This window comes from Staurois parvus, unplaced genomic scaffold (assembly GCF_062004578.1).
Source record: "Staurois parvus isolate SC_StPar_1 unplaced genomic scaffold, SC_StPar_1.0 ptg000158l, whole genome shotgun sequence".
In the NCBI taxonomy this organism is placed as follows: domain Eukaryota; kingdom Metazoa; phylum Chordata; class Amphibia; order Anura; family Ranidae; genus Staurois; species Staurois parvus.
The window spans coordinates 430,864-457,052 of NW_028317954.1; the positions used below are offsets into that span (position 1 = coordinate 430,864).

The 26,189-nt window shown below is 41.9% G+C and overlaps 1 protein-coding gene across 1 annotated transcript in view; it reads right to left on the bottom strand.

Moving 5' to 3' along the window:
- Window positions 1-26,189, bottom strand: part of MYO1H (myosin IH) — a 142,034-nt gene that overhangs the window by 56,533 nt on the left and 59,312 nt on the right. Inside the window, exons 16-19 of the mRNA XM_089675765.1 lie at window positions 22,024-22,070; window positions 20,119-20,199; window positions 18,783-18,888; window positions 10,318-10,435 (exon numbers count right to left, since the gene is read on the bottom strand). Coding sequence (XP_089531891.1) covers window positions 10,318-10,435; window positions 18,783-18,888; window positions 20,119-20,199; window positions 22,024-22,070 — 352 coding nt within the window. The remainder of the gene's footprint in view (window positions 1-10,317; window positions 10,436-18,782; window positions 18,889-20,118; window positions 20,200-22,023; window positions 22,071-26,189) is intronic.

Sequence of the window (26,189 nt, forward strand, 5' to 3'; positions counted from 1 at the left end):
TCAATGCATAAAGATCTTCTGTGAAAAACAGCTCAAAAAAATTAAGGGGAGTATTTAAATTTGCTGTTTCCACCTGAATTCCGGGTTGGGCAGTGAATGGGGGAAGTACGGGTGCTGCAGAATTTGTGGGCTGCCAATCGGGATTTGCAAGCACATCCGGAAGGACACTAGGGGCTCTACGGGCCTGTCTGCGAATTCTTGGTGGCCGCGGGACACTACTTGTGCTCGCCACCGCACCAGCTTGTACTGCACTTATGGGACTCGCCACGTCACCAAGTGATACTGCAGTGCTGGTATGCCTACGACCAGGACGTACTAGGCCGCTGGTGCTTGCCAGTTCACCAAAAGATACTGCGGCACTAGTACTGGCACTCTGCTGCATATGAGAGTCATCATGCATTTGTACCACCTCAGCAACCTGTGAATGGGATCGGGTACGCCTGACCTTAGCAGGGACCACTTCCTCGTCGCCTGAGCTAGCTGTCAGGGTGCCGCTGCTGTCTATAGGTTCGTATTCTGAGCCTGATTCTGCCAGTGAGTCTTCCCCTTCGCTCTCACTTGACATGCTCAGAATCCTATAGGCCTCTTCACTAGTGTACCTTTGCTTAGACATTTTGGCCACTAAATTTACAGGTACCTAGTGCGACTCACGGGAAAAAGAGCGCCTGGCTGTCAGGGACTGCTTGAACCGCTACAAAAAATTTACCGACAAGTGCTAACAGATATCAGGCCTGATTCTGTGAACACTGCGGTTTTGTGTGTAATATGTATCAAGTGACAGTTATCTACTGACACTGCACTTGCCGGGGGAGAAGGGGGGGCGTAGGGGCTAAACGCAGGTGCTGGCAGGTGTTGGGGCTGATCCCGCTAACACTGCGTTTTTGGGGATACTAAAGTAATGTGAATGCTGGTATAGCGCTGATCTGATCAAAGATATTGATCCAATCAGACACTATACTAGCAATGAAGGTTTAGCGTGCAAGTAAGCGTGTTCCTGGCAATCAAGGGGTCAAATGTGATTATCTGTGTACTAGCGGGCAAACTGGTGCTATCTGGGAGGGGCACTAACACTATTGGAAGTCGCTAGCGACACTGATACAGTGATCAGTAAAAATTGGTTCACTGAGCAGTGACACTGGTGACAGGGCAGTGAAGGGGTCAACTCAGGGGGGAGGGGGGGGGGGGGCGATCAAGGGGTTAGACGGGATCACTGGTGTATTAGCGGGCAATCTGGCGCTATCTGGGAGGGGCGCTAACACTAACGGAAGTCGCCAGCGACACTGATACAGTGATCAGTAAAAATTGGTTCACTGATCAGTGACACTGGTGACAGGGCAGTGAAGGGGTCAACTCGGGGAGGGGGGGGGGGGGCGATCAAGGGGTTAGACGGGACTACTGGTGTATTAGCGGGCAATCTGGCGCTATCTGGGAGGGGCGCTAACACTAACGGAAGTCGCCAGCGACACTAATACAGTGATCAGTAAAAATTGGTTCACTGATCAGTGACACTGGTGAGAGGGCAGTGAAGGGGTCAACTCAGGGGGGAGGGGGGGGGCGATCAAGGGGTTAGACGGGATCACTGGTGTATTAGCGGGCAATCTGGCGCTATCTGGGAGGGGCGCTAACACTAACGGAAGTCGCCAGCGACACTGATACAGTGATCAGTAAAAATTGGTTCACTGATCAGTGACACTGGTGACAGGGCAGTGAAGGGGTCAACTCGGGGAGGGGGGGGGGGCGATCAAGGGGTTAGACGGGACTACAGGTGTATTAGCGGGCAATCTGGCGCTATCTGGGAGGGGCGCTAACACTAACGGAAGTCGCCAGCGACACTAATACAGTGATCAGTAAAAATTGGTTCACTGATCAGTGACACTGGTGAGAGGGCAGTGAAGGGGTCAACTCAGGGGGGGGGGGCGATCAAGGGGTTAGACGGGACTACTGGTGTATTAGTGGGCAATCTGGCGCTATCTGGGAGGGGCGCTAACACTATCGGAAGTCGCCAGCGACACTGATACAGTGATCAGTAAAAATCGCTTCACTGATCAGTGACACTGGTGACAGGGCAGTTAAGGGGTTAACTGGGGGGGTGGGGGGGGAAATTAAGGGGTTAAATGGCTTTATTGGTGTACTGGGGGGCAAACTGGCGCTATCTGGGAGGGGCGCTAGCACTATTGGAAGTCGCCAGCGACACTGATACAGTGATCAATAAAAATCGCTTCACTGATCAGGTACACTGGTGACAGGGCAGTGAAGGGTTAACTGGGGGGGGGCAATCAGGGGGTTAAATGTGTCCTAGAGTGTGTTCTAACTGTTAGTGTAGTGTTTTACTCACGTTTAAATGTCTCTTCTTCTCTGTCTGGAACGGAATGTGTCCAGGGAGAGAAGAATGACATCATATCCTGCCCTGTGTAAATATCAACACAGGACAGGATAGGACAGGGACCGATCATCCGATTTCAGCCAGAAATCACTGGCTGAAATCTAATGATTGATCCCTCCTGGATCGAATCGGATCACCCGCGGGTCGGCGGGCGCGCGCGCGCGCGCCCCCTGCCCGCGAAAGTGTCGGGAGCGCGGAACCCGTTTTTAAACGTGGTTTTGCGCTCCACTGCCGCCCTGCACACGTATAAACACAGTGGCAGGGCGGCAAGCGGTTAATAAAAGACCACATAGATGAGTTCTTGCTGGAAAAAAATATTTTAAGCAACAGACAGCATGGATTCGTGAAAGACAGAAGTTGTCAAACAGAACTGATTTCTTTTTATGAGGGGGTGAGCAAACCTTTGGCGGTGGACGTGGTATACTTGGATTTTGCAAAAGCGTTTGATACAGTTCCCCACACATGGCTTATGTGTAAGGGTAAAGGGCTTGGAAAAATCTGTATGTAAATGAATAGAAAACTGGCTAAAAGATTGTATTCAAAGAGTAGTGGTTAATGATTCATACTCTGAATGCTCTAGGGTCCTCAGTGGTGTACCCCAAGGTTCAGTGTTGGGACCCTTACTTTTTAATATATTTATAAACAATATAGGGTCTGGGATTATAAATACCATTTCAGTCTTTGCAGATGACACCAAGCTGTGCAGTGGAATAACGTCGTTACAGGATGTCTTCAACTTACAAGCCGACCTCAATGCACTGTTTAATTGGGCAACTACGTGGCAAATGAGGTTTAATGTTGATAAAGGTAACGTTATGCACTTGGGGTCTAAGAATATGCATGCATCATACATACTAGGGGGAGTACAACTGGGGGAATCAATAGTGAAGAAGGATCTGGGGATCTGGTAGATCACAAGCTTAATAATGGCATGCAATGCCAAGCTGCGGTTTCTAAAGCGAGCAAAATCCTCTCTTGTACTAAAATAGGTATAGACTCCAGAGAAAGAGAGATATCATATTACCCCTGTACAAATCATTAGTAAGACCTCATCTGGAATATGCAGTTTAGTTTTGGGCACCAATTCACAAAAAGAGCATTGGGGAACTTGAGAAAGTACAGAGAATGGCAACTAAACTGATAAGAGGTATGGAGGAGATCAGCTATGAGGAAAGATTAGAGGAACTGAATTTATTCTCTCTTGAGAAGAGGAGATAAGGGGGGATATGATCAACATGTATAAATACATCAGTGGTTCATATAGTGAACTCGGTGTAGAGCTGTTCACCCTGAGGTCATCACAGAGGACAAGGGGGCACTCTTTACATCTGGAGGAAAATAAATTTAATCTCCAAACACGGAAAGGTTTCTTCCACAGTGAAAATGTGGAATAGACTCCCTCAAGAGTTGGTTCTGGCCAGCTCAGTGGATTGCTTCAAAAAAGGTCTGGATTCTTTCTTAGATACACAGAATATAACTGGATACTAACATTTATAGGTAAAGTAGATCCAGGGAATATTCAGGGAATATCTGATTGCCTCTCGGGGAGGCATTTTTTTCCAGCAGGAGCAAATTGGATCATGCTTTGCTGGTTTTTTTGCCTTCGATAAACTGTGTGTATAGGATTATAACTTTTTTTTTTTCTATGGTTGAACTGGATGGACTTTTTTCTTTTTTCAGCCAGACTAACTATATAACTATGTAACATTTTGGTCTAAATTTATAACTAAATTTGATTTTAATTTTTTTTTACTGGACATGTTTAATAGCAAAAAGTCAAAAATATTGTTTTTTTCTCAAAATTGTCGGATTGTTTTTGTTTATAGCACAAAAAATAAAAACCGCATAGGCAATCAAATACCACCAACAGAAGCTCCATTTTCTGGGAAAAAAAGGACATACATTTAATTTGGGTGCAGCATTGCATGACTGCGCAATTGTCAGTTAAAGTAACGCAGCGCCGTATTGCAAAAAAATGGCCTTGTCAGGAAGGGGGTTAAATCCTCTAGAGGGCAAGTGGTTAAAAAAAAGTTTTTGCTTCTGAAAGGTGGCATTATGCAGTGCTTAAGTCTTTTGGGGATACATTGGTTTTAGTTTATATTAATAGGACCTTTTTTCAATTTGAGATGCTCAAAGCAAAGTGAATATTGGTGTTCACTTCAAATACCTAATCATGTCGGAGGAAAATGTAAAAACAGGATATTTGCTAACACATAATTGGGTATTCAAAGTGAAGACAGGTTTACCTTATTTACCAAAATAACTAATAATTGCAAATAATTTTTTTTCATTTTACTGACACATATGGAGGAGCTGAAGAACCAGGTATGATCACTTACTGGCACTATGCAACAAAGCTGAAACAATGTCTGTGCTTGAATCCCAAATGCTTACGCATATATAGCATGAGAAAGAAACTGCCAATTTTACCAAAAGCATTTCATAGTTCTTTCACATACTGGCTTGTAATATGTTTTCAAGATCTCATTTTTGGAGGTATTGGATCTATACTAAAATCACCTGGAATAGAAGCAAACACTGCCTTCTAAACGGAAATATTCTGGTCTCAGTAGCATGAAAGATGGTATCTTAAATTAAATAACGTTTTCTGGATTGACATATTAACCACTTGACATCCTGAGTATTTACCCCCCTCCATGACCAGGCCATTTTTTGCATTACGGAGCTGCATTACTTTAACTGACAATTGCACAGTCATGCAAACAAAATTTGTGTCCTTTTTTCCCCATGAATTGAGCTTTCTTTCGGTGGTATTTGATCGCCTGTGCGTTTTTTATTTTTTGCGCTATAAGCAAAAGAATATCGACAATTCTGAGAAAAAAAACAATATTATCATGTCCAGTAAAAAAAAATTTAAAAAATCTAATTTCTTCATAAATTTAAGCCAAAATGTATTCTGTGACATGTCTTTGCTAAAAAAAATCCCAATACGTGTAAATTAATTGGTTTATGTGAAAGTTATAGCGTTTACAAATGGCGGTTTAGATAATGGGATTTTTTTTTTCTACTAGTAATGGCAGCGATCAGCGACTTATAGTGGGACTGCTGTGGGCATTCTGACACTGGGGGGGGGGGAAACTAACTCCAGTGACACTAATACACTGATCAGTGCTAAAACAAAAGCACTGACACTGTACTAATGGCACTGAGCAGGAAAGGGTTAATGTGAGGGGCGATCAAAGGGTTAACTGTGTGCTTTAACAGGGGGCGGGGGGGTGTTCTTCACTGTAAGCACACTGATCGGGATAGCTGTACTGTGCACAGCCATCCTGAGCAGTGTGCTCAAGCTGACAGGGAGGAAGATTGCTTGTAAACAAAACAATCTTCCTCCCCGTCGGAGATGCTCTGTAATCACCGGGCGCTGGCGGGTAACTACCGGCCGGGACTCAGTGATTGACATCTGTGGCCGCAAACGGCGGCGCGGGTAGGGTGCGAGTGTGGCTCGCGCATGCCCCTACCCAGAACTGCAAAATTACATATATATACGTGATTGTGCACACAGGTGCCGCTCTGTAGCAGTATATCTGCTATAGGGCAGTCCTTAAGCGGTTAAAAAGAGAATTGTTTACCTAGTTGGAAATTAAATCCAACAATCTGGGTTTAAAGCTCACTACAAATGCTATAATATGAGAGTACAATTTTTGTAGTCTCATTTTGATTTAAAAAAATGCAATATGAATACCTACCTAAATAATCTATTTAACTTGTATCCAGACAGGTAGACCTTTGCACTACAAAGCTGTTGGTAGATCTAAAGGATGGCATAAGCAGATTGCAATGTGTGTGGTGAACTTAATTTGTTTAGTCAGTTGATTTGTCACTTTGCCTACAGCATACCTGTTACTATCCTTGCCAATTTAAACTAAATATGCAGAAATGCACAAGTAGAGGATGCCTTTAAAAAATACATACAAAAACTTCAGATACTTCCAGAAATATAAGATTTTGCCGTTTATGAAGTTTATGTGATAGGCAGCCCCACTGATCAATTGGGAGTCTGGATGGAGTAAAGCCAAGCTTGACATTTACAGGAAGCATCAATAATTCCATATAGCATACACTATATTGCCAAAGGTATTGGGACACCCCTCCAAATCATTTGATTCAGGTGTTCCAATCACCTCCATGGCCACATGTGTAAAATCAAGCACCTAGACATGCAGACTCCTTCTACAAACATTTTTGAAAGAATGGGTCGCTCTCAGGAGCTCAGTGAATTCAAACATGGTACCGTGATAGGTTGCCACCTGTGCAATAAGTCCATCTGTGAAATTTCCTTGCTACTAAATATTCCACGGTTAACTGTTAGTGGTATTATAACAAAGTGGAAGCAACTGGAAACAACAGCAACTCAGCCACGAAGTGGTAGGCCACGTAAAATGACAGCACACAGTGCGCAGAAGTCGCCAGAAGTCGCCAATTGTCTAAAGAGTCAATAGCTAAAGAACTCCAAACTTTATGTGGCCTTCAGATTAGCACAACAGTTCATAGAGAGCTTCATGGAACGGTTTTCATGGCCGAGCAGCTGCATCCAAGCCTTATATCACCAAGTGCAATGCAAAACGTTGGATGCAGTGGTGTAAAAAAGGCCACCACTGGACTTTAGAGCAGTGGAGACATGTTCTCTGGAGTGCCAAATCCCACTTCTCTGTCTGGCAATCCAATGGACCTGTCTGGGTTTGGCGGTTGCCAGGAGAGCGGTACCTGCTTGACTGAATTTTGCCAAGTGAAAAGTTTGGTGGAGGGGGGATTATGTTGTATGGATTGTTTTTCAGGGGTTGGGGGTCGCCCCTTAGTTCCAGTGAAGGGACCTCAACCCAATAGAACACATTTGGGATGAATTAGAGTGGAGACTGCGAGCCAGGCCTTCTCGTCCGACATCAGTGCTTGACCTCACAAATGCGCTTGTGGAAGAATGGTCAAACATTCCCATAGACACTCCTAAACCTTGTGAACAGCCTTCCCAAAAGAGTTGCAGCTGTTATAGCTGCAAAGGGTGGGTCAACTCACTATTGAACCCTACTGACTAATGCAGGCCATAGATGGGTCGAAAATCGGCCGATTTTTCGTCCGAAAATAAAATCGGCCGATTTTCGGATCGTTAGTGGGCGATTTGGTCGGCCGTTTTTCGGTATTTTGGCCGTTTTTTTAAATCGGGAAAGTTGGAAAAAAATCGGCCGATCGGCCGATTTTCGCGGCAATAATGGGCTAATCGGCCGATTTTTTACAGATAAAAAATCTGCGCATGAGCAGTGACCTGCAAGAGGAAGACAAAAAGAAGAAAAAGAAGAAGAAGAGGATGAAGATGATGAAGAGGAAGAAGAAGTAGAAGAAGAGGATGATGATGAAGAGGAAGAAGAAGTAGAAGAAGAAGAAGTAGAAGAAGAGGATGATGATGATGAAGAGGAAGAAGTAGAAGAAGAAGAAGAAGAGGATGATGATGATGAAGAGGAAGAAGAAGAGGATGATGATGATGAAGAAGAAGAAGAAGAGGATGATGATGAAGCAGGAGAAGAAGAAGGAGGATGAAAAATTAGAGGAATTCCAGTACGGCAAAAAGTGACCCTGCAGAGAGCTCCGCTATTTCTTTGACAGTTCTCTGACAGTTCCTTGACATTTACAGCGGTTGTAACATTGTATCTATTTGTTTCCGAATAAAAACATCTGTATCCTAAATGGATACAAATAGATACATTGTTGCAACCGCTGTAAATGTCAAGGAACTGTCAGAGAACTGTCAAAGAAATAGCGAAGCTCTCTGCAGGGACACTTTTTGCCAGCTGTAGACAGGATGAAAATCGGCCGATTTTTTTTACCATTGATGGTAACGTCGGCCGCTTGAACGACCGATTGTTCGTTTTTTTAAAGAAAAATCTGCCGTTTTTCTCCCCGTCTATGGCCTGCATTAGACTAGGATGCCATTAAAGTTCATATACATGTAAAGGCAGGTGTCCCAATACTTTTGGCAATATAGTGAAGCTCTGTATGTACTTATTGTTCACACACCGCTTTTGATCATGCATTTTTTTTTTGCAAGGTTAGTTTTATTTGAACAGATTAGTGGCAGGTTTATTTTATCATTACCAGGCGACTGTCAAAGTATCTATAACCAAAAGAAAAAAACTTTACAAAAGAGAACATCAATGAGTGTAGTTATACAGTGAGGAACAGAAGTATTTGAACACCCTGCGATTTTGCAAGTTCTCCCACTTAGAAATCATGGAGGGGTCTGAAATTCACATTGTAGGTGCATTCCCACTCTGAGAGACAGAATTAAAAAAAAAATTCAGGAAATCACATTGTATGATTTTAAAAGAATTTATTTGTCTTGCACTGCTGAACATAAGTATTTGAACACCTAAGAAACAGCAAGAATTCTGGCTCTCAAAGACCTGTTACTGTGCCTTTAAAAAGTCCACCCTACTCCACTCATTAATTTAACTTAGTAGCACCTATCTGAGCTCTTTAAAGACACCTGTCCTCCCCACAGTCAGTCAGACGCCAACTACTACCATGGGCAAGACCAAAGAGCTGTCAAAAGACACCAGAGACAAAATTGTGGACCTCCACAAGGCTGGAAAGGGCTACAGGGCAATTGCCAAGCAGCTTGGTGAAAATAGATCAACTGTTGGAGCAATTGTTAGAAAATGGAAGAGGCTAAAGACGACTGTCAGTCTCCCTCGGACTGGGGCTCCATGCAAGATCTCACCTCATGGGGTATCACTGATGATAAGAAAGGTGAGGAATCAGCCCAGAACTACAAGGGAGGAGCTGGTCAATGACATGAAGAGAGCTGGGACCACAGTTTCAAAGGTCACTGTCGGTAGAACACTACGCTGTCATGGTTTCAAATCATGCATTGCACAGAAGGTTCCCCTGCTCAAGTCATCACATGTCCAGGCCCGTCTGAAGTTTGCCAATGACCATCTGGATGATCCAGAGGAGGCATGAGAGAAAGTCATGTGGTCAGATGAGACCAAAGTAGAACTTTTTGGTCTAAACTTCACTTGTTCTGTTTGGAGGCAAAAGAAGGATGAGTTGCATCCCAAGAACACCATCCCTACTGTGCGGTGGGGGTGGTAACATCATGCTTTGGGGGTGCTTTTCTGCAAAGGGGACAGGACGACTGCACTGTAATAAGGAGAGGATGAATGGAGCCATTTATTGTCAGATTTTGAGCAACAACCTCCTTTCCTCAGTCAGAGCATTGAAGATGGGTCATGGCTGGGTCTTCCAACATGACAACGACCCGAAGCACACAGCCAGGACAACAAGGAGTGGCACCGTAAGAAGCATATCAAGGTTCTGGAGTGGCCTAGCCAGTCTCCAGACCTAAATCCAATAGAACATCTTTGGAGGGAGCTGAAACTTCGTGTTGCTCAGCGACAGCCCCGAAACCTGACAGATCTAGAGGAGTTCTGTGTGGAGGAGTGGGCCAAAATCCCTGTTGCAGTGTGTGCAAAGCTGGTCAAGAACTACAGGAAACGTTTGACCTCTGTAATTGCAAACAAAGGCTTCTGTACCAAATATTAACCCTGATTTTCTCAGGTGTTCAAATACTTATGTTCAGCAGTGCAAGACAAATAAATTCTTTAAAAATCATACAATGTGATTTCCTGAATTTTTTTTTTAATTCTGTCTCTAAGAGTGGGAATGCACCTACAATGTGAATTTCAGACCCCTCCATGATTTCTAAGTGGGAGAACTTGCAAAATCGCAGGGTGTTCAAATACTTCTGTTCCTCACTGTATGTGTGGGGTGATTCCAAACTAAATGTTTATCAGTAAACAGCAGTAGTATACAATGTACTGTAAATGCAGATGGATGTATCATTAAAATGCAGTCTGGGAATTACATACATTAGAAGAGTGCATCAGTTTAAATACATCAGTGTTTCCAGTGTAGAGAATTACCTCTGTAAGAAGTTCTCGTACTTTCTACGGTAGGCAAATCCTGCTCTTCTGACCCTTAAATACTCCATTAAACCAAGATATTTCACTTGGTGACGAACCACCAAATCATCAAATTTTCCTGTGGTAAACATGAGTACATTAATATAACATAGTGTTTTACAAATAGTAAATAGCAAGTAAAGAGTTTTAAAATAAGGCCTCCTTCAATGGGTGTACTTAAAGTATTACTAAACCCAGGGCCATGCATTCACTATATCTGGTCTCCCACAGTGCACACAACATGGAAATTTAAACTGCTAAATACCTTTTCTCATCAGCAGTTAGAGCAGTCTTGTGACTTCTATCAGTGTTCAGCAGAGCACTGGTTAAAGCTCGTAGAAGGAGTTTTCATTTTCCCCTGATTGTCCTATGAGGCTGCAGGACCCCTGACATTCTGTCTGGACAGTGCTGATTGGCCCTGTGCTGACCACATGCAGCCTCCCAAGAAAAAAAAAAGCTCTCTAGCAATACACACCAAACTAGAGCATGTGCAGTTTGCCCCCAAGGCTCTGTTCTATCAGCAGATGGATTGGGGAAAGTAGAAGGAGGGGAAGATCATAGAAGACAGAATCAAACAGCCTTTTTACACAATGCGGAGGATTAACCCCTTAGGTTCCACAGTGAGTATAACAAGCATTCTTTACTGCATATACAGACTAATTTTACTGTTGTGGGTTTAGTAATACTTTACGCTTACGCCCATGCGAGGGTTGTGTCTTCCTGCATGGGATGCACAGGTGTTCTGTGTATCTGCATGCAGTTAGTTCCATTGGCATGCAGTGGCTGCACAGACACAGCCACTGCTCCCAATCTGACATCCATGTTGGTGTGGGTGTGTGTCCCTGAATACACACTGTCTGTGTTCGGGGACACACACCTGCACCCATACAGATTGTCAGATTGGGAGCAGGAGCTGTGCCCATACAGCTGCAGTGTCCCAATTGACATGAATGGAACTGCCTGCACACAGATGCATGGAACACCTGTGCATCATGTAGAGGCAAACAGGGTCCTCACACTGGTGTACCGGTGTACTGGCTGACCCGATTGGTCCATCAATAGACTTCTATGGACTAGTGGGTGTCAGCGAAAAATAGTCCGCTGACAACCGCTGGCATCCGATCCAATTCTGTACAGCTAAAAGAGATGGATGGGGATCAGTTCTCCATCCATGCAGTGGATTGAATTGGATGACAATCGGGTGGAAACGGACAGGCAATCCATTTCCATCCAACTGTCCCATTGAAATCAGCAGGCACTGTCTGTGCCTGCTCTGCTGCAGCAGAGCCAACAGAGAACTGTCATCCACCAGCTCAGCGGGGATCAGCGGAGAGATCCCCCGCTGAGCAGGTGGATCACGCTGAGAGATCCGTCTCATCTGAGAAAGGCCTTAAAGTAGAACTATGGGCAACATATTTTTTTTGCATGTTGGATAGAGTAAAGAAGGATTATAACCCTTGTACATTTTTTATGCCTTCTTCTGTGTCCCATTGGGGAGCTTTCCTTTCACTTCCTGTCTCAAAGTCACATCAGGAAGTGAGAGGAAATCACTATTAAGGGGATCCCTTTGTGCCCCTAAGTCACCAGAACTAGCATCCATATTGGAAGATTTCCCCTCTATTACTTTTCTGGGGACAACCCAAAATTTGGTATTTTCTTTTTCTTTCACTTTCAGTGATAATGGTAAACAGGAAAAATAGAGAGGATAATTCTCCCAGAGACAGCAGAAAAAAATGAATAAGTGTTCTAAACCCTCTCCACTCTATCCAAAGCTAAAACAAAAAGTTTGCCTGTAATTATACTTTAAGTACTACCATGTCAATGAGGCCTAACTCAGTTGGACAAATACAAACAGAACATACAAGCAATATAAACATTGACCCACTTGACCTCCAGAAGGTTTTACCTCCTTCATGACCAGCCTATTTTTTGCTATTCAGCACTGTGCTAATTTAACTGGCAATTGCTCGGTCATGCAACACTGTACCAAAATTTAATTTATGTAAATGTTTCACACAAATAGAGCTTTTTTTTGGTAGTATTTGGTCACCAGTGAATTTGTTTGTTTAAATTTAAATGAAAAAAGGTAAATAATGTGGGACCCCCACCCCCCCAATATTTTCTACTTTCTGATACAAGACATATCCAAGAAAATCAAATTTCTTCATAAAAAATTTCCAAAAGGTATTCTGCTACATGCCTTTAGTAAAACAAAATCCTGATACGTGTATTTTAATTGGTTTGTGTGAAAGTTATAGCATCTACAAATTATGGTATATATACTGGAATTTACACAGCTTTTAAGCAGCTCTGACTTTTTGACTGCCCAATACATTTTTTAGATGCTAAAATGGCAGGACAGTACAAACACCCCCCAATTGACCGTTTTTTGGAAAGCAGACACTCCAAGGTATTTGCTGAGAGGCATGCTAAGTCTTTGGAAGATCTTATTTTTTGCCACAAGTTTTTGGAAAATGAATTTTTTTTTTTTACACAAAGTTGTCATTTTACTGAGATACATCTCACACACATCATGTGTATATGTGGCATTACAGTCCAAAACACATTCTGCTACGTCTTTTGAATATGTGGATACCACATGTTTGAAATGTTTCGGGAGCCTAGCTGCATGTGGGGCCCAATATACAATGAGCACCTTGAGTCTTTCAACAGGTGAAACTTGTACATTTGATTTCCTGACTACCTATCACAGTTTCGGAGGCCCTAAAATGCCAGGATAGTACAGCTTTTTTGTACCAGTGTCTAGCTCTGCGGGAGGCTAAATACAGATTCATCATTTGGTCGCTGAAATCTACACCTCCCATATTTAGATTATAGTTGTGGATGCAAAGAGACTTTTCAGCAACACCAGACGCCGCATGAATTTGGGTGAATGGAAGACAGGATGAATACGTTACATTTGTACTTCCATTTTACTGCTAGTAATTCCTCGTTACGCAAGCAGGCTTTCTCCCACAATCTTAATGGGGTGTTAACGAGCCATTGGGGAAAGCCCCTGTGATTAGATTGCATGGTGTCACAGCAGCCAATCTTTTTAAGGCACAAATGTATAAAAAGTGGCACACTTGCAAAAAAATTGACCACATACCAATGGTACCCCATATGGAGCAAGGGTTTCCCACACTATCTTATCACCGCTCCCCAGTAGTCTGGGCATCTGGGGGGGCTTCATTTGACTACATTTTCCCTCATAAATTCTATAGCAGTATGTATAGGCTGTGACCTTCTCACATAGCTTCTAAGTTTTGACTCTATGGGAGTTATTTACTAAAGCTAAAGAGTGCAAAATCTGGTGCAACACTGCACAGAAACCAATTAGCTTCCAGGTTTTATTACCTAAGAGTCATTGAACAAGCTGAAGTTAGAAGCTGATTGGCTACCATGCACAGCTGCACCAGAATATGAGTGCACCAGTTTTTGTAAATCTACCCCATATATCTGGCACGTTTGCTGAGGAGATATTGCTTGATTGCAACCCCACCAGTAAAATGTACAAGGGACTCATCTATGCAGATGTTTTGTTGGGGTGTACACACATCTGCAATTTTCTGGGACAGGTAATTTATGAGGCCAAATTTTGTGGAGCCATTCTTAGTCAGGGTCACCCCGGGGGAGAGAAAGTTTATTGTCAGTGAAATGCATAAAATGTATTATCTCATATCTTTTCCTGGTGATTGCAGCAGGGAACACAGGCATATGATGAATCTGGTCTGTTGACCAACATGACCTCAGTTTATTATGTTTTGTAATGCCCATGTTAATGGTTAGGCCTAAAAAAGTTTTAATTTGTGAAAAACTGTGAAATGTTCCCACTTTTATGGTCTGTCAAGGTATGACTTTGGGTTGGCAGCGATGTACTGTAGGGAATACATTGCTTTGGTCCACAATCAAATTATAGAAGTCTTCAGTGAAAAACAGCTAAATAAAGTCAAAGGGCATTATTAAGTTGGCTGTTTCTACCTGAACCCCAGACTGGGCTGTGAATGAGAGGTATAACAGGTGCTGCTGAATCTGGGGGGAGCCAATTAGGGTTTGAAAGCAAGATTACTATGGACTTTACGGGCCTGTGCTTGAATTCTTGGTGGCTGCAGTTTCATTACACTGCTAGTGCTAGCTACCTCACCAGCTTGTACTGCACTGCTGGTGCTCTCCACTTCACTATGAAATACCAGATGTACTGTAGGGCATAAACATTCCCTTGGTCCACAATCAAATTATAGAGGTCTTCAGTGAAAAACAGCTCAAAAAAAGTCAAGGGGTGTTACTAAGTTGGCTGTTTCTACCTGAACCCCAGACTGGGCTGTAAATGGGCGATAATGGGGTGCTGCTAAATCTGTGGGAAGCCAATTAGGGTTTGCAAGCAAGACTACTATGGGCTCTATGGGCCTGTGCTTGAATTCTTGGTGCTGCGGTTTCATTACACTACTAGTGCTAGCCACCTCACAAGCTTGTACTGCACTTCTAGTGCTCTCCACTTCCCCATGAAATACCAGCAGTGCTGATGTCTAAAAGCCCAGGATATACTACTCTGACAGTGTTTGCCAGATCCAAAATATAGTGCAGTACTAGTTCTTGCGCCTTGCTGCAGCTGAGAATAATAATGTGTTTATAGCACTTCAGCAACATGGGGTATGGCCTGACTGATTTTAGCAGGGACCTCTTCACCATCATCTGAGCTAGCTGTCAGGGTGCCACTGCTATCTACAGGTTCACATTCTGAGCCTGATTCTGACAAGTGAGGCCTCCCCTTTGCTCCCATCTGTCATGCTCAGGTAATTAGTGGGAAAAAAAGCTCCTAGCTAGCAATCAGGGACTGCTTGCAAGCTAGAAATAAAATTAACTGCTAGTGCTAGCAGAGATCAGACCTGATCTAGCTGCAGTTTTGCGGACAATGTATCAGAGGTGGAAGTGATCAGAAAAATTATTCTGACGCTGCACTTTTTGGAGGGGAGTCTAAACACAAGTGCTGGCAGTGATTGGAGCTGACCCTGCTTACACTGCATATTTAGGGACACAATGGTATTGGGGACACTAGTATAGTTCTAACCGTGACCAGGATATGGACCCGGACAGACACTGTACTAGTAATGGCGGTGATCAGTAACTTAGGCTTCGTTAGCGTGTGTTAAAGCGTACTGCATTTTCATGGGCTATCCTGTGCATTGCATTGACATCAGCTTACATCGGTTCCGTTGTGCTAAAATGCATACATGTTGCATCCTAGCACAATGCAGGTAAACACAGTATTATGGTGCAGATAGGACACTTTGAAAATTATTGTTTTTCAGCTGCGCTAAAATGCAAATCAACGCATTGGTATGAATTATATTGTAACAATGTGGTGGGCAATCAGGAACTGGCGCTAACGGACACTGGCTAGGAGGGACACTAACTGACTCTGACACTATATGATGTCGCTAGTGATAATATTGTACACTGTCGCTGTACTTTTGACAGTGGTGGGGTGATCAGGAGGGCAATCAAAGGGATTAATTCAATAAAGCAATAAAGTTGTGCCTAACAAGTGTATGTGTGCTGATTTTACTCACAGACTGGCTGGCTTTGCTTCCTGATCTTAGCTCTGAATGTTAAGGGAACTCAGGAAGAAGAGCTAATCATATCTGGGTTGTGTGTTTACTAACACACACAGATCTATGTGCTGTGAGCTAAAATCATTGGCTGCGAGCCTGCTAGCTCGTATTGTGTTCAACCACAGTACGAGCAGCAGGGTCGATCATGCCTGTAAACCAGGTTTCCCCATGACATATGGGTACATCCCAGGGGAACAACAAAGCTGCAGGCCAGCAGTAGATGTTAAACTGCTGGTCGGGAAGTCATTAATATAATGGTTGACAGGTGAAATACAATAGTAAACAACATACTATCAAGTTCCTAACAACATATGCAGGTACAGTCAGGTGAAAAAATAAACACACCCTATGGTAACTGCTGATGTTTTCAACATATTTGAACAGGAAAACAATAGATCTTTATTCAAACAGTGCCTACAGATAAAAGTGAGATACTTGAATAAAAACGCTAACACAATTGTTCTTTTTAAAAATGTAGTTAACAAAACCAACAATAGATGTAATGATGTACTATGGAAAAAGTAAGAACACCCTTGGACGTAGAAATTGATATTGTCCCCTTTAACAAAAATTACAGACCAAGAGGCTCTGACAGGAACTGAAATTTTTGACCACTCATCAATGTAAAATTCCTTCAGTTGAAAGATTTTTGTGGGTTTCCTTTCATGAACTACCTATTTCAAATCCACCCACAACATTTCCACAGGATTCACATCAGGGTTTTGACAAGGGCAATCCACAACCCTTCTTCCTTGATGGTTTTGCTAGTGTCATTTATATCATCATCATGCTGAAAGATATATTTCCATTTCAACTTAAACAGCTGCAAAGGTGACCTCACATTCTTCTCAAGCAAACTTTGATATGATAACAAATTCATAGTTTACTCAATGACTGCAAGCTGTCAAGATCTTGAAACAGCAAATCAGCCTCAAATCATTACCTTTCTACCGCCATGCTTCAAAGTTGGCATGAGGATCTTTTCCTGAAATGCTGTCTTCAGTTTGCACCAAACTTATCTACTGTTACAGTGGCCAAACAAATCTATTTTTAATTCATCAATCCATAGCACCAAGACCTGATCTTTGCTTCAATGGGAAGCTATAGTTTTGATCTACTGTTATTTTTGAACAGAAAAGGGTTCTTAGCATCAAAAGGGGTCAGTTAGACCTGGATTTACTTGGCTGGCCAGTACCTGACAAATTAGCAGTTATTTGAATTCAATGGCACTTGTAGATTATTTTCCTTACAGAGGATAATCATTTCACCTAAATGAATAAAAGTCAAAAAGCCATCTAACTGCTACCTTTGCTGCACAGCTTGGTCTGTTAATGGGAGTTGAAAAATATCAGACTTACTGTCAGAACCAAAAGATAACTGATCCAGAAAAGCAGACTGCTTTGTTAATGCTACTGATAGACTACATCATATGTGTCATTTTAAATCTTGCCTTTAGTACCACTTTAAGATCTAATGTTTTCCTGTTCACATTAGTTGAAAAAGTCTACATCCTAATATGTGTAGGGATGTGTTTTCCTAGCCCATGTTTTCTGTGAAATATTTTGCATTTTTGCAAAGCCTTTCCTAAAAATAAGATAATAAGAGGTAGAGTTCTAGAGTTACAGTATGTGTCAGGTGTGTGGATCTGGGAGTTCTACCTGTCTTGTCATCTGGCCAACCCCTTGTAAGTTTGTCATTAATTGGTAGGACTTAACTTTGACAAAACAGTTGAGCATGGTTTCAGAATGGTCCTTAGTCAGCTCACCCTGACTGGGAGAGGTTACCCTTGTAAGTCCTTTCCCTCTGGGAATAGGAGCCATGCATAAGCAGGCCTAGTACCTAGTGTAAGAAGAAAGAAGCCCCCAGACTGAAGCCCTGGTCTGGAGGACATCATCCCTCTGTGCGACTGTCTAGCATCCATGGCAGCCTAGTGTTATGCTGAAACAGAGAAACACTCAAACCTTTTGTTATGTGGCTGCTGTATTCCAGTGGAAGTAGAGACTCCTAAGAAGTTGTTGGAGCCTGTCATTTGCATTTGGGGGTATTACACTTTGAACTGTCCTATTTTCCTTCCATTATGTTCACAAGTAAACTTTGAAACTGCAGTCAAATCTAGAGCTTGACTTCTTCCCCTTTAGAAAAGTGAAAGTGTAATACTGCAAACTACAACATTTCCTTAAACTCCCACTGAGCAGAGGTTTAGGATCCCCTCTTGCCCAGGTGCTAATATCTCCCCCAAAAAGGATTACATATGCAAAGCATGACACCAGGAGTTGGTAATTTTAATATTTTCAGAAATATTTATTTTTTAACGTGATATCTCAACCATAAACACGAGTGCATGAGAGTTTGGAGATAATTGCAATATAAACACCTATATGTTTAATAAATGTACCTCTGATAAACATGCTTAGATGGTATTTACCTGTTGCTTTGGAGTGAACTGTATTCAATAAGGCAATGTGTGTATGTTTGTGTAGTAATCTTGTAACAACAAACCAGAATATTTATTTAGCTGATCTGACATCAGACATTTGAAATTTGATTTGCTGCCATGGGTTACTGCTTTTGCACAGCACTGCCCATTGCACTGCTTTATTGAATTAATCCTCTAGCGCAGGGGTGGGCAACTGTGGCCCTCCAGCTGTTGAAGAACTACAAGTCCCGTGAGGCATTGCAAAACTGACAGTTACAAGCATGACTCCCAAAGGCAGAGGCATGATCGGACTTGTAGTTCACCAACAGCTAGAGGGCCACAGTTGCCCACCCCTGCCCTAGCATCACACTGCTCCATTTTTTAAATACTCTTCTTACCTGGCTGTTTGTCATTATTTGGTTTGATACATCTAATGTACGCTGGTTCCTTGGACATCAAGATTTCTATAAGGCTTGACAAGCTATTTTTAAACTGAGTGGTTACCTGGAAAGATAGGTAAGGAGATTCATTATTTCCATACTGTATTTGCAAATTATAAATACATTAAAACCCAAAGTAAAGAAATTAAAGTTTTTTTGCATGGTACATATATACAGGCCTTTTCAGGAAGGTAGGGCTAAGAGTAACAAAAGTGGGTAAGTGCAGTAACCCATATTAACCAGCAGCTCAATCAGCATCCATCCCTATGACAAACTAATTACAGTAAATTGATACTGAATATGTTGCTACTGGATACTGAAATATTGTTGTTTGAAATTCACAACAATTTCCCTAAACTATTTACATAATTCATATGCTCAAAATATGCCTTTGAGAGTACTTTTCAGGTGTAACAATTATCGTTAATGGTGTCTTTGAAAACATACCATTTTGCAAAACTACATTAGAAATATTATAATAAGAAGGATCTTATGCGCTGCCAAAAAAGTGAATGAAACTAAACTAAAAAGAAGCAAGCACCAAAAAGTGTTCCACCACTACACATAGGTATTATAAAGTGAATAGATAGTGCTGCTCTATAGCTATCGCCTAACTCACTGTGCAAAAAAAATAATACATGCATAAAGTGCAACAAAACAGTTTAGAAATGAAGCATTAGGAAGTGCCAACTAGCTTAGGGCCCATTCATAGATGTTTTTCTTATGCTTTCTGCAATGTTAATAGGGATGCTTGGATATAAGAAAAAATGGGTTTTAAAGGACATGTTAATGCTAATATGCTGTATTGTTAATACATCCCACATGCTGCATTTTTGTTGTGTTGGTCTGCATCGTTTCCATTTTCAATGGATTTTCAAACAACCAAAACATGACACATGAAAGTGTACAGTGTACTAACACAACACACATGAATTATTAGGTTTTAAATCCAGCCAGTGAAAACAAGCCCTTGTCAGCTTGGATGCTGAGTTGTAAATTGTTGTTATTTAAATTTTTTTATTTTTTTTAATCTACTTTGGTCTTCAGCATACAAATGCTTCAAAACACTGGTCATTTGACATTTTGCCTGCAATCTGGCATACCAGTAAAGACGCATGATCTTTTTCAGTGAAGTGGAATACATTATTTTGGTTGGCAGGATAAGTTGAAAAATGTATCATCATGTAAACTGTACAAGGGGTAGAAAATAAGCAACAACTCCCAAAATGAACACACTCTAAATTCCTTCAAAGTGTTAATAGGCTATGTGAAGGTGGTTGTTTATTTGACTTACAGTCTCAGGACGCTTTCTATTGTCCAGCTCTGATTCATGAAAACAATCCCTTAGGATATAATTTTTGGATTTGATAACCACCTAAAAAACAAGGCAGTTGGTTAAAGTGGTATTATACCCAAAATCAAAAATGTATTATGTTGCAGCTTACAATCATTAGATTTGGTGGCGGCATCAGTGTTCTTTTCTTTGTCTTTTTTTCCCTCTGTTTTCACCTGGTGATCTGGCTAGTAACACACCTCATGTATGAGTGAGACACAACTCTGGAGAAATGAACACAGGACACAGCAGACAGCAGCATTGCAAGTCTGGGGGTGGGAGTGTTAAATGTATTAGCAGATTTGAATACAAATAACAAATTAAAACCAAACTCCAGCTCAAACGTTATAATCAGTTACAGCAAACATTTTTCTTTCCTTTTGGGATAAAGGTTTTGTATGAAAAAATAAAAGCTGATCACTTCAATCACCCCTGCCAGTGGTAAATGGATGATCTCATCCATGTTAGCTTATATATTCTACTGGAGAGATTGAATTTCTGGAAAAAAAATGCAGAGCTGCTGACTGAATCACCAGATGGAAATAGAAGAAAGCCAAAAAAGAGAACTAATGCAGCCATCACATCTAAGATTTGGTTAGCTGCAATTATTTATTTATTTCAGGTACTTATATAGTGCTGTCAATTTACACAGCACTTTACATATATTTTGTACATTCACATCAGTCCCTAACCCTCAAGGGGCATACAATCTAAGGTCCCTAACCCACATTCATATACAAGGGCTGATTTAGACAGGATCCAATTAACCTACCAGCATGTCTTTGGAGTGTGGGAGGAAACTCACACAGGCACTGGGAGAACATGCAAACTCCAGGCATGAGGTGCCCTGGCTGGGATTTGAACCAATGACCCTAGTACTGCCAGGTGGAAGTGCTAACCATTTAGCCACTGTGCTGCCCAATATAATAAATGTTTACTTTGAAGTTTAGTACTGCTTTAAGATTCTACAAACAAATGTTTTTTCACTGGTTAGTACGTTATGCTTTTGATTAAGATACAAAAGAAAAGAAAACATTTACTATGGTTTAAGTAATTTGTTGCTGTAAACGTAACAAAAGCATAAGCAAATGTAACAAGCACAAAAGATAATGTACAGCATAAAGGACAGCAGCTTGATAATACGGAGCATTATTTAATAAACAGACCATCTCTTTTGGAACAAGGCTGTTGAGTATATTTTAATACTTGAACTTTACTTAAAGCAAAACGAAAGTTATTAAAATGTATCTGAATTGCCGGTGGCACCACAAACTAGGCACCTCAGTGTCAGGGATGCTCAGGTTACTGTCCCATCTTCTTGGATCAAACACATGGTTTCTCCCCCTCCTGCCTCCTAAGCCCTGCTACTGGCAATCACTATGATAAGCCATACTGGCCAATAGTGAATCTTACTGTGGAGAGGGAACAGGCTGTTGACTCAAAAGAGAACTGACCTTATGACCACCGTCTGGTGGCAGCAGTGATTCAGGTAAGTTTTTTAACACTTTAAACAGCTAGTAAACTAAAAGTTAATATTTCAGTTAGGCATAAATGTTTCTGAGCTCCAGCACAGAAATCTCCCTGCCAGCATTTCTTCTTTGCTCATTCAATCCTTCTTCTCTACTGTAAAATACCTGTAAATCAAAGAAAGACAGAAATACCCCTCATATTGGGCATGGCAGGTGCATGGAGCTAGGATATCAGACTATGAGATGTCAGCACCAGGGCATCCAAGAAATAAAGGAAGATGGCATGAAATTTAACCTGCCATCATCGAACCAAAACTGAAATATCAGTTAACTGGCATGACAAATTGTAATGCATAGACAAGTTAAATGTAATGTAAAAAGACCATATAAAATTTACCTCTTTAAGGTTCCTGTACAAGAGGTCATTATTCTTCTCCAAAAAACCTAAACAAGAAATTCAAAATGCTGTGTTAGAGCTGTAAACCTGGAAAGTAGATCATCAGGGGGATTAGTATGTGTTAGCATGCTATTTTTACACACATATAAGCAGCAACAATCTTTATATATCATATTGTAATTAGTAGTTATGCCCCTAGGTCAGCCTTTCTCAACCTTTTCAACACAGGGGAAACCTTGAAATAACTTTCCGACCTTAGGGAACCCATGTTAAAAATGACTATATCTACAACTCATGATATGCTAGTGTGATGGTCAGTAGAAAGAATATCCCATACACGTGTGGTCTTTGAAAAGAATTACCCCCTTACAGACAGTGAAAAATATCAATTATGTCAGTAGGAACATATCTGAGAAGCAGAAATTACTCATTGATTGCTCCAGGAACCCCTAGCAACCTCTGGAGGAACCCTAGTTGAGAAAGGCTGCTCTAGGTGGTAGTATCATGTTTAATGTATTGTTTTATCCTGTTGAACTACATAGTCATGATGTATTTACTGTGTTCCTGTTCTTATCGAATAAAATAAGAAGGGCTCAGCCATGTGTCCAGCATCTGGCAACAAGTTATGAGTCCAGCTAAAGCCAAAGTATTAAATACTGGTGCAGATACAGATTAAAATCAGAGTTACAGCAAAACTGTCTGAAAAATAAAAAGGTCAGAAAGCATATATGATGCCAACTGACAGTACTTAATCAAAATTTTCACTAATCTGACAAACCGAAACAACCAGTTCTGGAAATTTTAAATGAAGATGCTGTTGATATAAGAGGGGACTTCACATGTTGAGTGACGTTCTGCTTTAACCTAACAAGCCTTACCAGACTAAGCTCATGAAAGGCTAGCACATGCAGGATTTTATTAGCTGTACCTTAGAAATGGTAAAACTCCTGCAAGCCACATAAAAAGAAATAAAAGATTTTAGCTGCTAGAGCATTTTTTTTCATTTGCACACATGTGAGAATCTGCATTTTTGGCTACAAAGTTACTTGAAACCCTCAGATCATTAAAATTTCCTGAAAACAAAGGCCCTGTAGAATAAAAAGATAGTTGAAATTTTTTATGTTGCTGCACAATATTTGCACAACTGTTTATTAAAGGCATATTTTCAGGAAAGAAATAATAAAATGAATTTTAATGCAAACACACACAATACCTTTTTTTTTGAAAATATAAACGATCAGGATGTGTTGAGTAAATGCACTGCTCAAAAAAATTAAAGGAACACTTTGAAAACACATCAGATCTCAATGGGGAAAAATATTATGCTGAATATCTATACTGATATGGACTGGGTAATGTGTTAAGAACATAAAGATGCCCTATTGTTTGATGGAAAGGGAAATTATCAACCTATAGGGGACTGAATTCAACCTCTGTAGGGTCCAGGTATCGCCTCATGCTAACAGTAGTGACACTGACCTTAATCAAATGCCAAACTACTGAAAAACTGTCAGAAACAATGAGTAGGGAAAAAATGTCAGTGGCCTCCACCTGTAAAACCATTCCTGTATTGGGAGTCATCCCATTGTTGCCCATCTAGTGCACCTGGTGTTAATTTCATTAACATCAAAACAGCTGAAACTGATTAACAACCCCCCTCCCAGGAGTCTAATTGACTTGATGCTATACTCTGATTAAAAAGTGTTCCTTTAATTTTTTTGAGCAGTATAGATACCAAGTATGTCAAGTCTTAAAATTGTGTGCACCTGTGATATCATAAAAAACTATGGTACAGCTGCTGAGTATGTTAAAAGTAAGCTTGGAGAAGAATATAACCAAAATATTATTATTATTATTATACAGTATTTATATAGCACCAGAAGGTTTGTTCAGCGCTGTACATTAGAGTGGGGGACAGAACATGAGACAATACAGTAACAAAACAATACACGAGGGGTTCGAGGGCCCTGCTCTTTCAAGCTTACAATCTAGGAGGGAGCGGATAGTGGTACAGGAGGAAGTGGCTGTGGGGGATGGAGTGGTAGGAGGAGTGGAGGAGATCGGCTGTTAAGTGAGGGTGGGGTAGGCTTCCCTGAAGAGATGGATTTTCAGGGTGCGCCTAAAGGTGAGGAGGGTAGGTGACAGTCTGATGGATTGGGGTAGTGAGTTCCAGAGGATGGGGGAAGTCCTGGAGAAGTCCTGCAGTTGGGCGTGGGAGAAGGAGACCAGGGAGCTAGAAAGTAGGAGGTCTTGTGAGGAGCGAAGAGCACAGGTTGGGTATCAGGTCAGTGAGGTAGTTTGGGGCAGTGTTATGAATGGCTTTGTATGTCAGTGTTAGTGTTTTGAATTTAATGCGTTGGGCAATCGGGAGACAGTGGAGGGATTGACAGACGGGGGTGGCAGAAGCGGAGCGGTTGGTAAGGTGGATGAGTCTGGCCGCTGAGTTCAGGATAGACTGAAGCGGGGATAGCCTGTGTTGGGGTAGGCCGGTGAGAAGGGAGTTGCAGTAGTCCAGACGAGAGATAATGAGGGAGTGAACGAGTTTAGTAGTGCCTGGGGTTAGGAACGTACGTATTTTGAAAATGTTGCGGAGGTGGAGCCTGCATGAGTTTGCTAGCGATTGGACATGGGGTTGGAAGGACAGGTTTGAGTCTAGAGTGACACCTAGGACTTTGGCTTGCGGGGTGGGACTGATCGTTGTTGGTCGTGATGGAAAGGATGGGGAGGGCGCGGGCTGGGGGGAAAATTAGGAGCTCGATTTTGGAAAGGTTCAATTTGAGGAAGTGGAGCGATATCCAGTCTGATATGTCGTTCAGTAGGTGGGCGATACGGGCGGAGATTGAAGGGGTGAGGTGAGGGGTGGAGAGGTAGATTTGCGTGTCATCGGCGTAGAGGTGATAGTTGAAGCTGTGGGAGTGTATCAGTTTGCCGAGGGAGGAGGTGTAGATGGAGAAGAGAAGGGGCCCCAGGACAGAGTAAACAATACAACAACACAAGAGCAAACAAGGAAAATGTTACTACGGCAGAATCTGATACTTTTTTATTTGCACTAACACCCAGTTTTCAGGAGTGCCCTCTTCTTCAAAGTCCAAGAGAGCAAAGTCTTATTAACACTCTGCTAAAACTTTGTGCAAGTACTGATTGGACCTTGAAGAAGGGGGCGCACCCCAAAAGCTTGTCCTAAAAAACTGGATGTTAGTGCAAATAAAAAATATATCATGCACAGTATTCATTTGTTTCTGCCCTTCACAAAATAGTTGCAACCAGAGCTTTTTTTTCAGTGAGAATGTGGGGAAACGCAGTTTCGGCACCTCAAGCACTGAATGTATGTAATGGGAAGGGGTGCTGGGGTGTGCTGGGGGATCTGCTGTTGCTGGCTTCTGGGGCATCTATTGTCACTAAAGGGGATTTATTTTTATGTGGTGGTTTGTTGTTGCTGGGGAGGTCTAATGTTGCTGGTAGAGGGGTCTATTGTTAATGGGGGTCAGTTTTTGCTGGGTGGGATCTACTGTTGAGGAAGGGGTCTATTGTCTAATGTTGCTGGCTGCTGGGAAGTATATTGATGCTTGCTGCTGGGAGATCTGTTGTAGCTGCTGGGGATCTTTTGTTGCTAGGGTGACATTTTGTTGTGGGGGTCCATTGTTGCTGGAGGGATCTATTGTTGCTGGGAGGGACTATTGCTGCTGGCTGTGTGGAATCTATTTTTCTGCTTTTCTTGTTATCATTAACAAATCCCATACAAATTATTTAGCACCACAAAATGATACTTGGCTTTCTATTCTCTTAAAGGAGTGGTACTGGGAGGTGAGTAGGGAGTGGAACCAAGTGAAGGTGCTCGGAGGTGGATAGGGGGGTAGAGACAAGAAATGACTCAGAAAGGGGGAGTTCCTGCACCTATTTTTGAGAAAAAAAAGCCCTGGTTACAACAATGGATCACAGCTTTGTAATTTCATTATGTTAACCATGTCATAAGATACACTCACCGGCCACATTATTAGGTACACCTTGCTAGTGCCAGGAAAATATCTCCCACACCATTACAGCACTCCCACCAGCCTGAACCTTTGATACAAGGCAGGATGATCCACACTTTCATGTTGTTTATGCCAAATTTTTACCCTACCATCTAAATGTCACAACAACCAGTCTGCCCCTTCTCCTCTGAA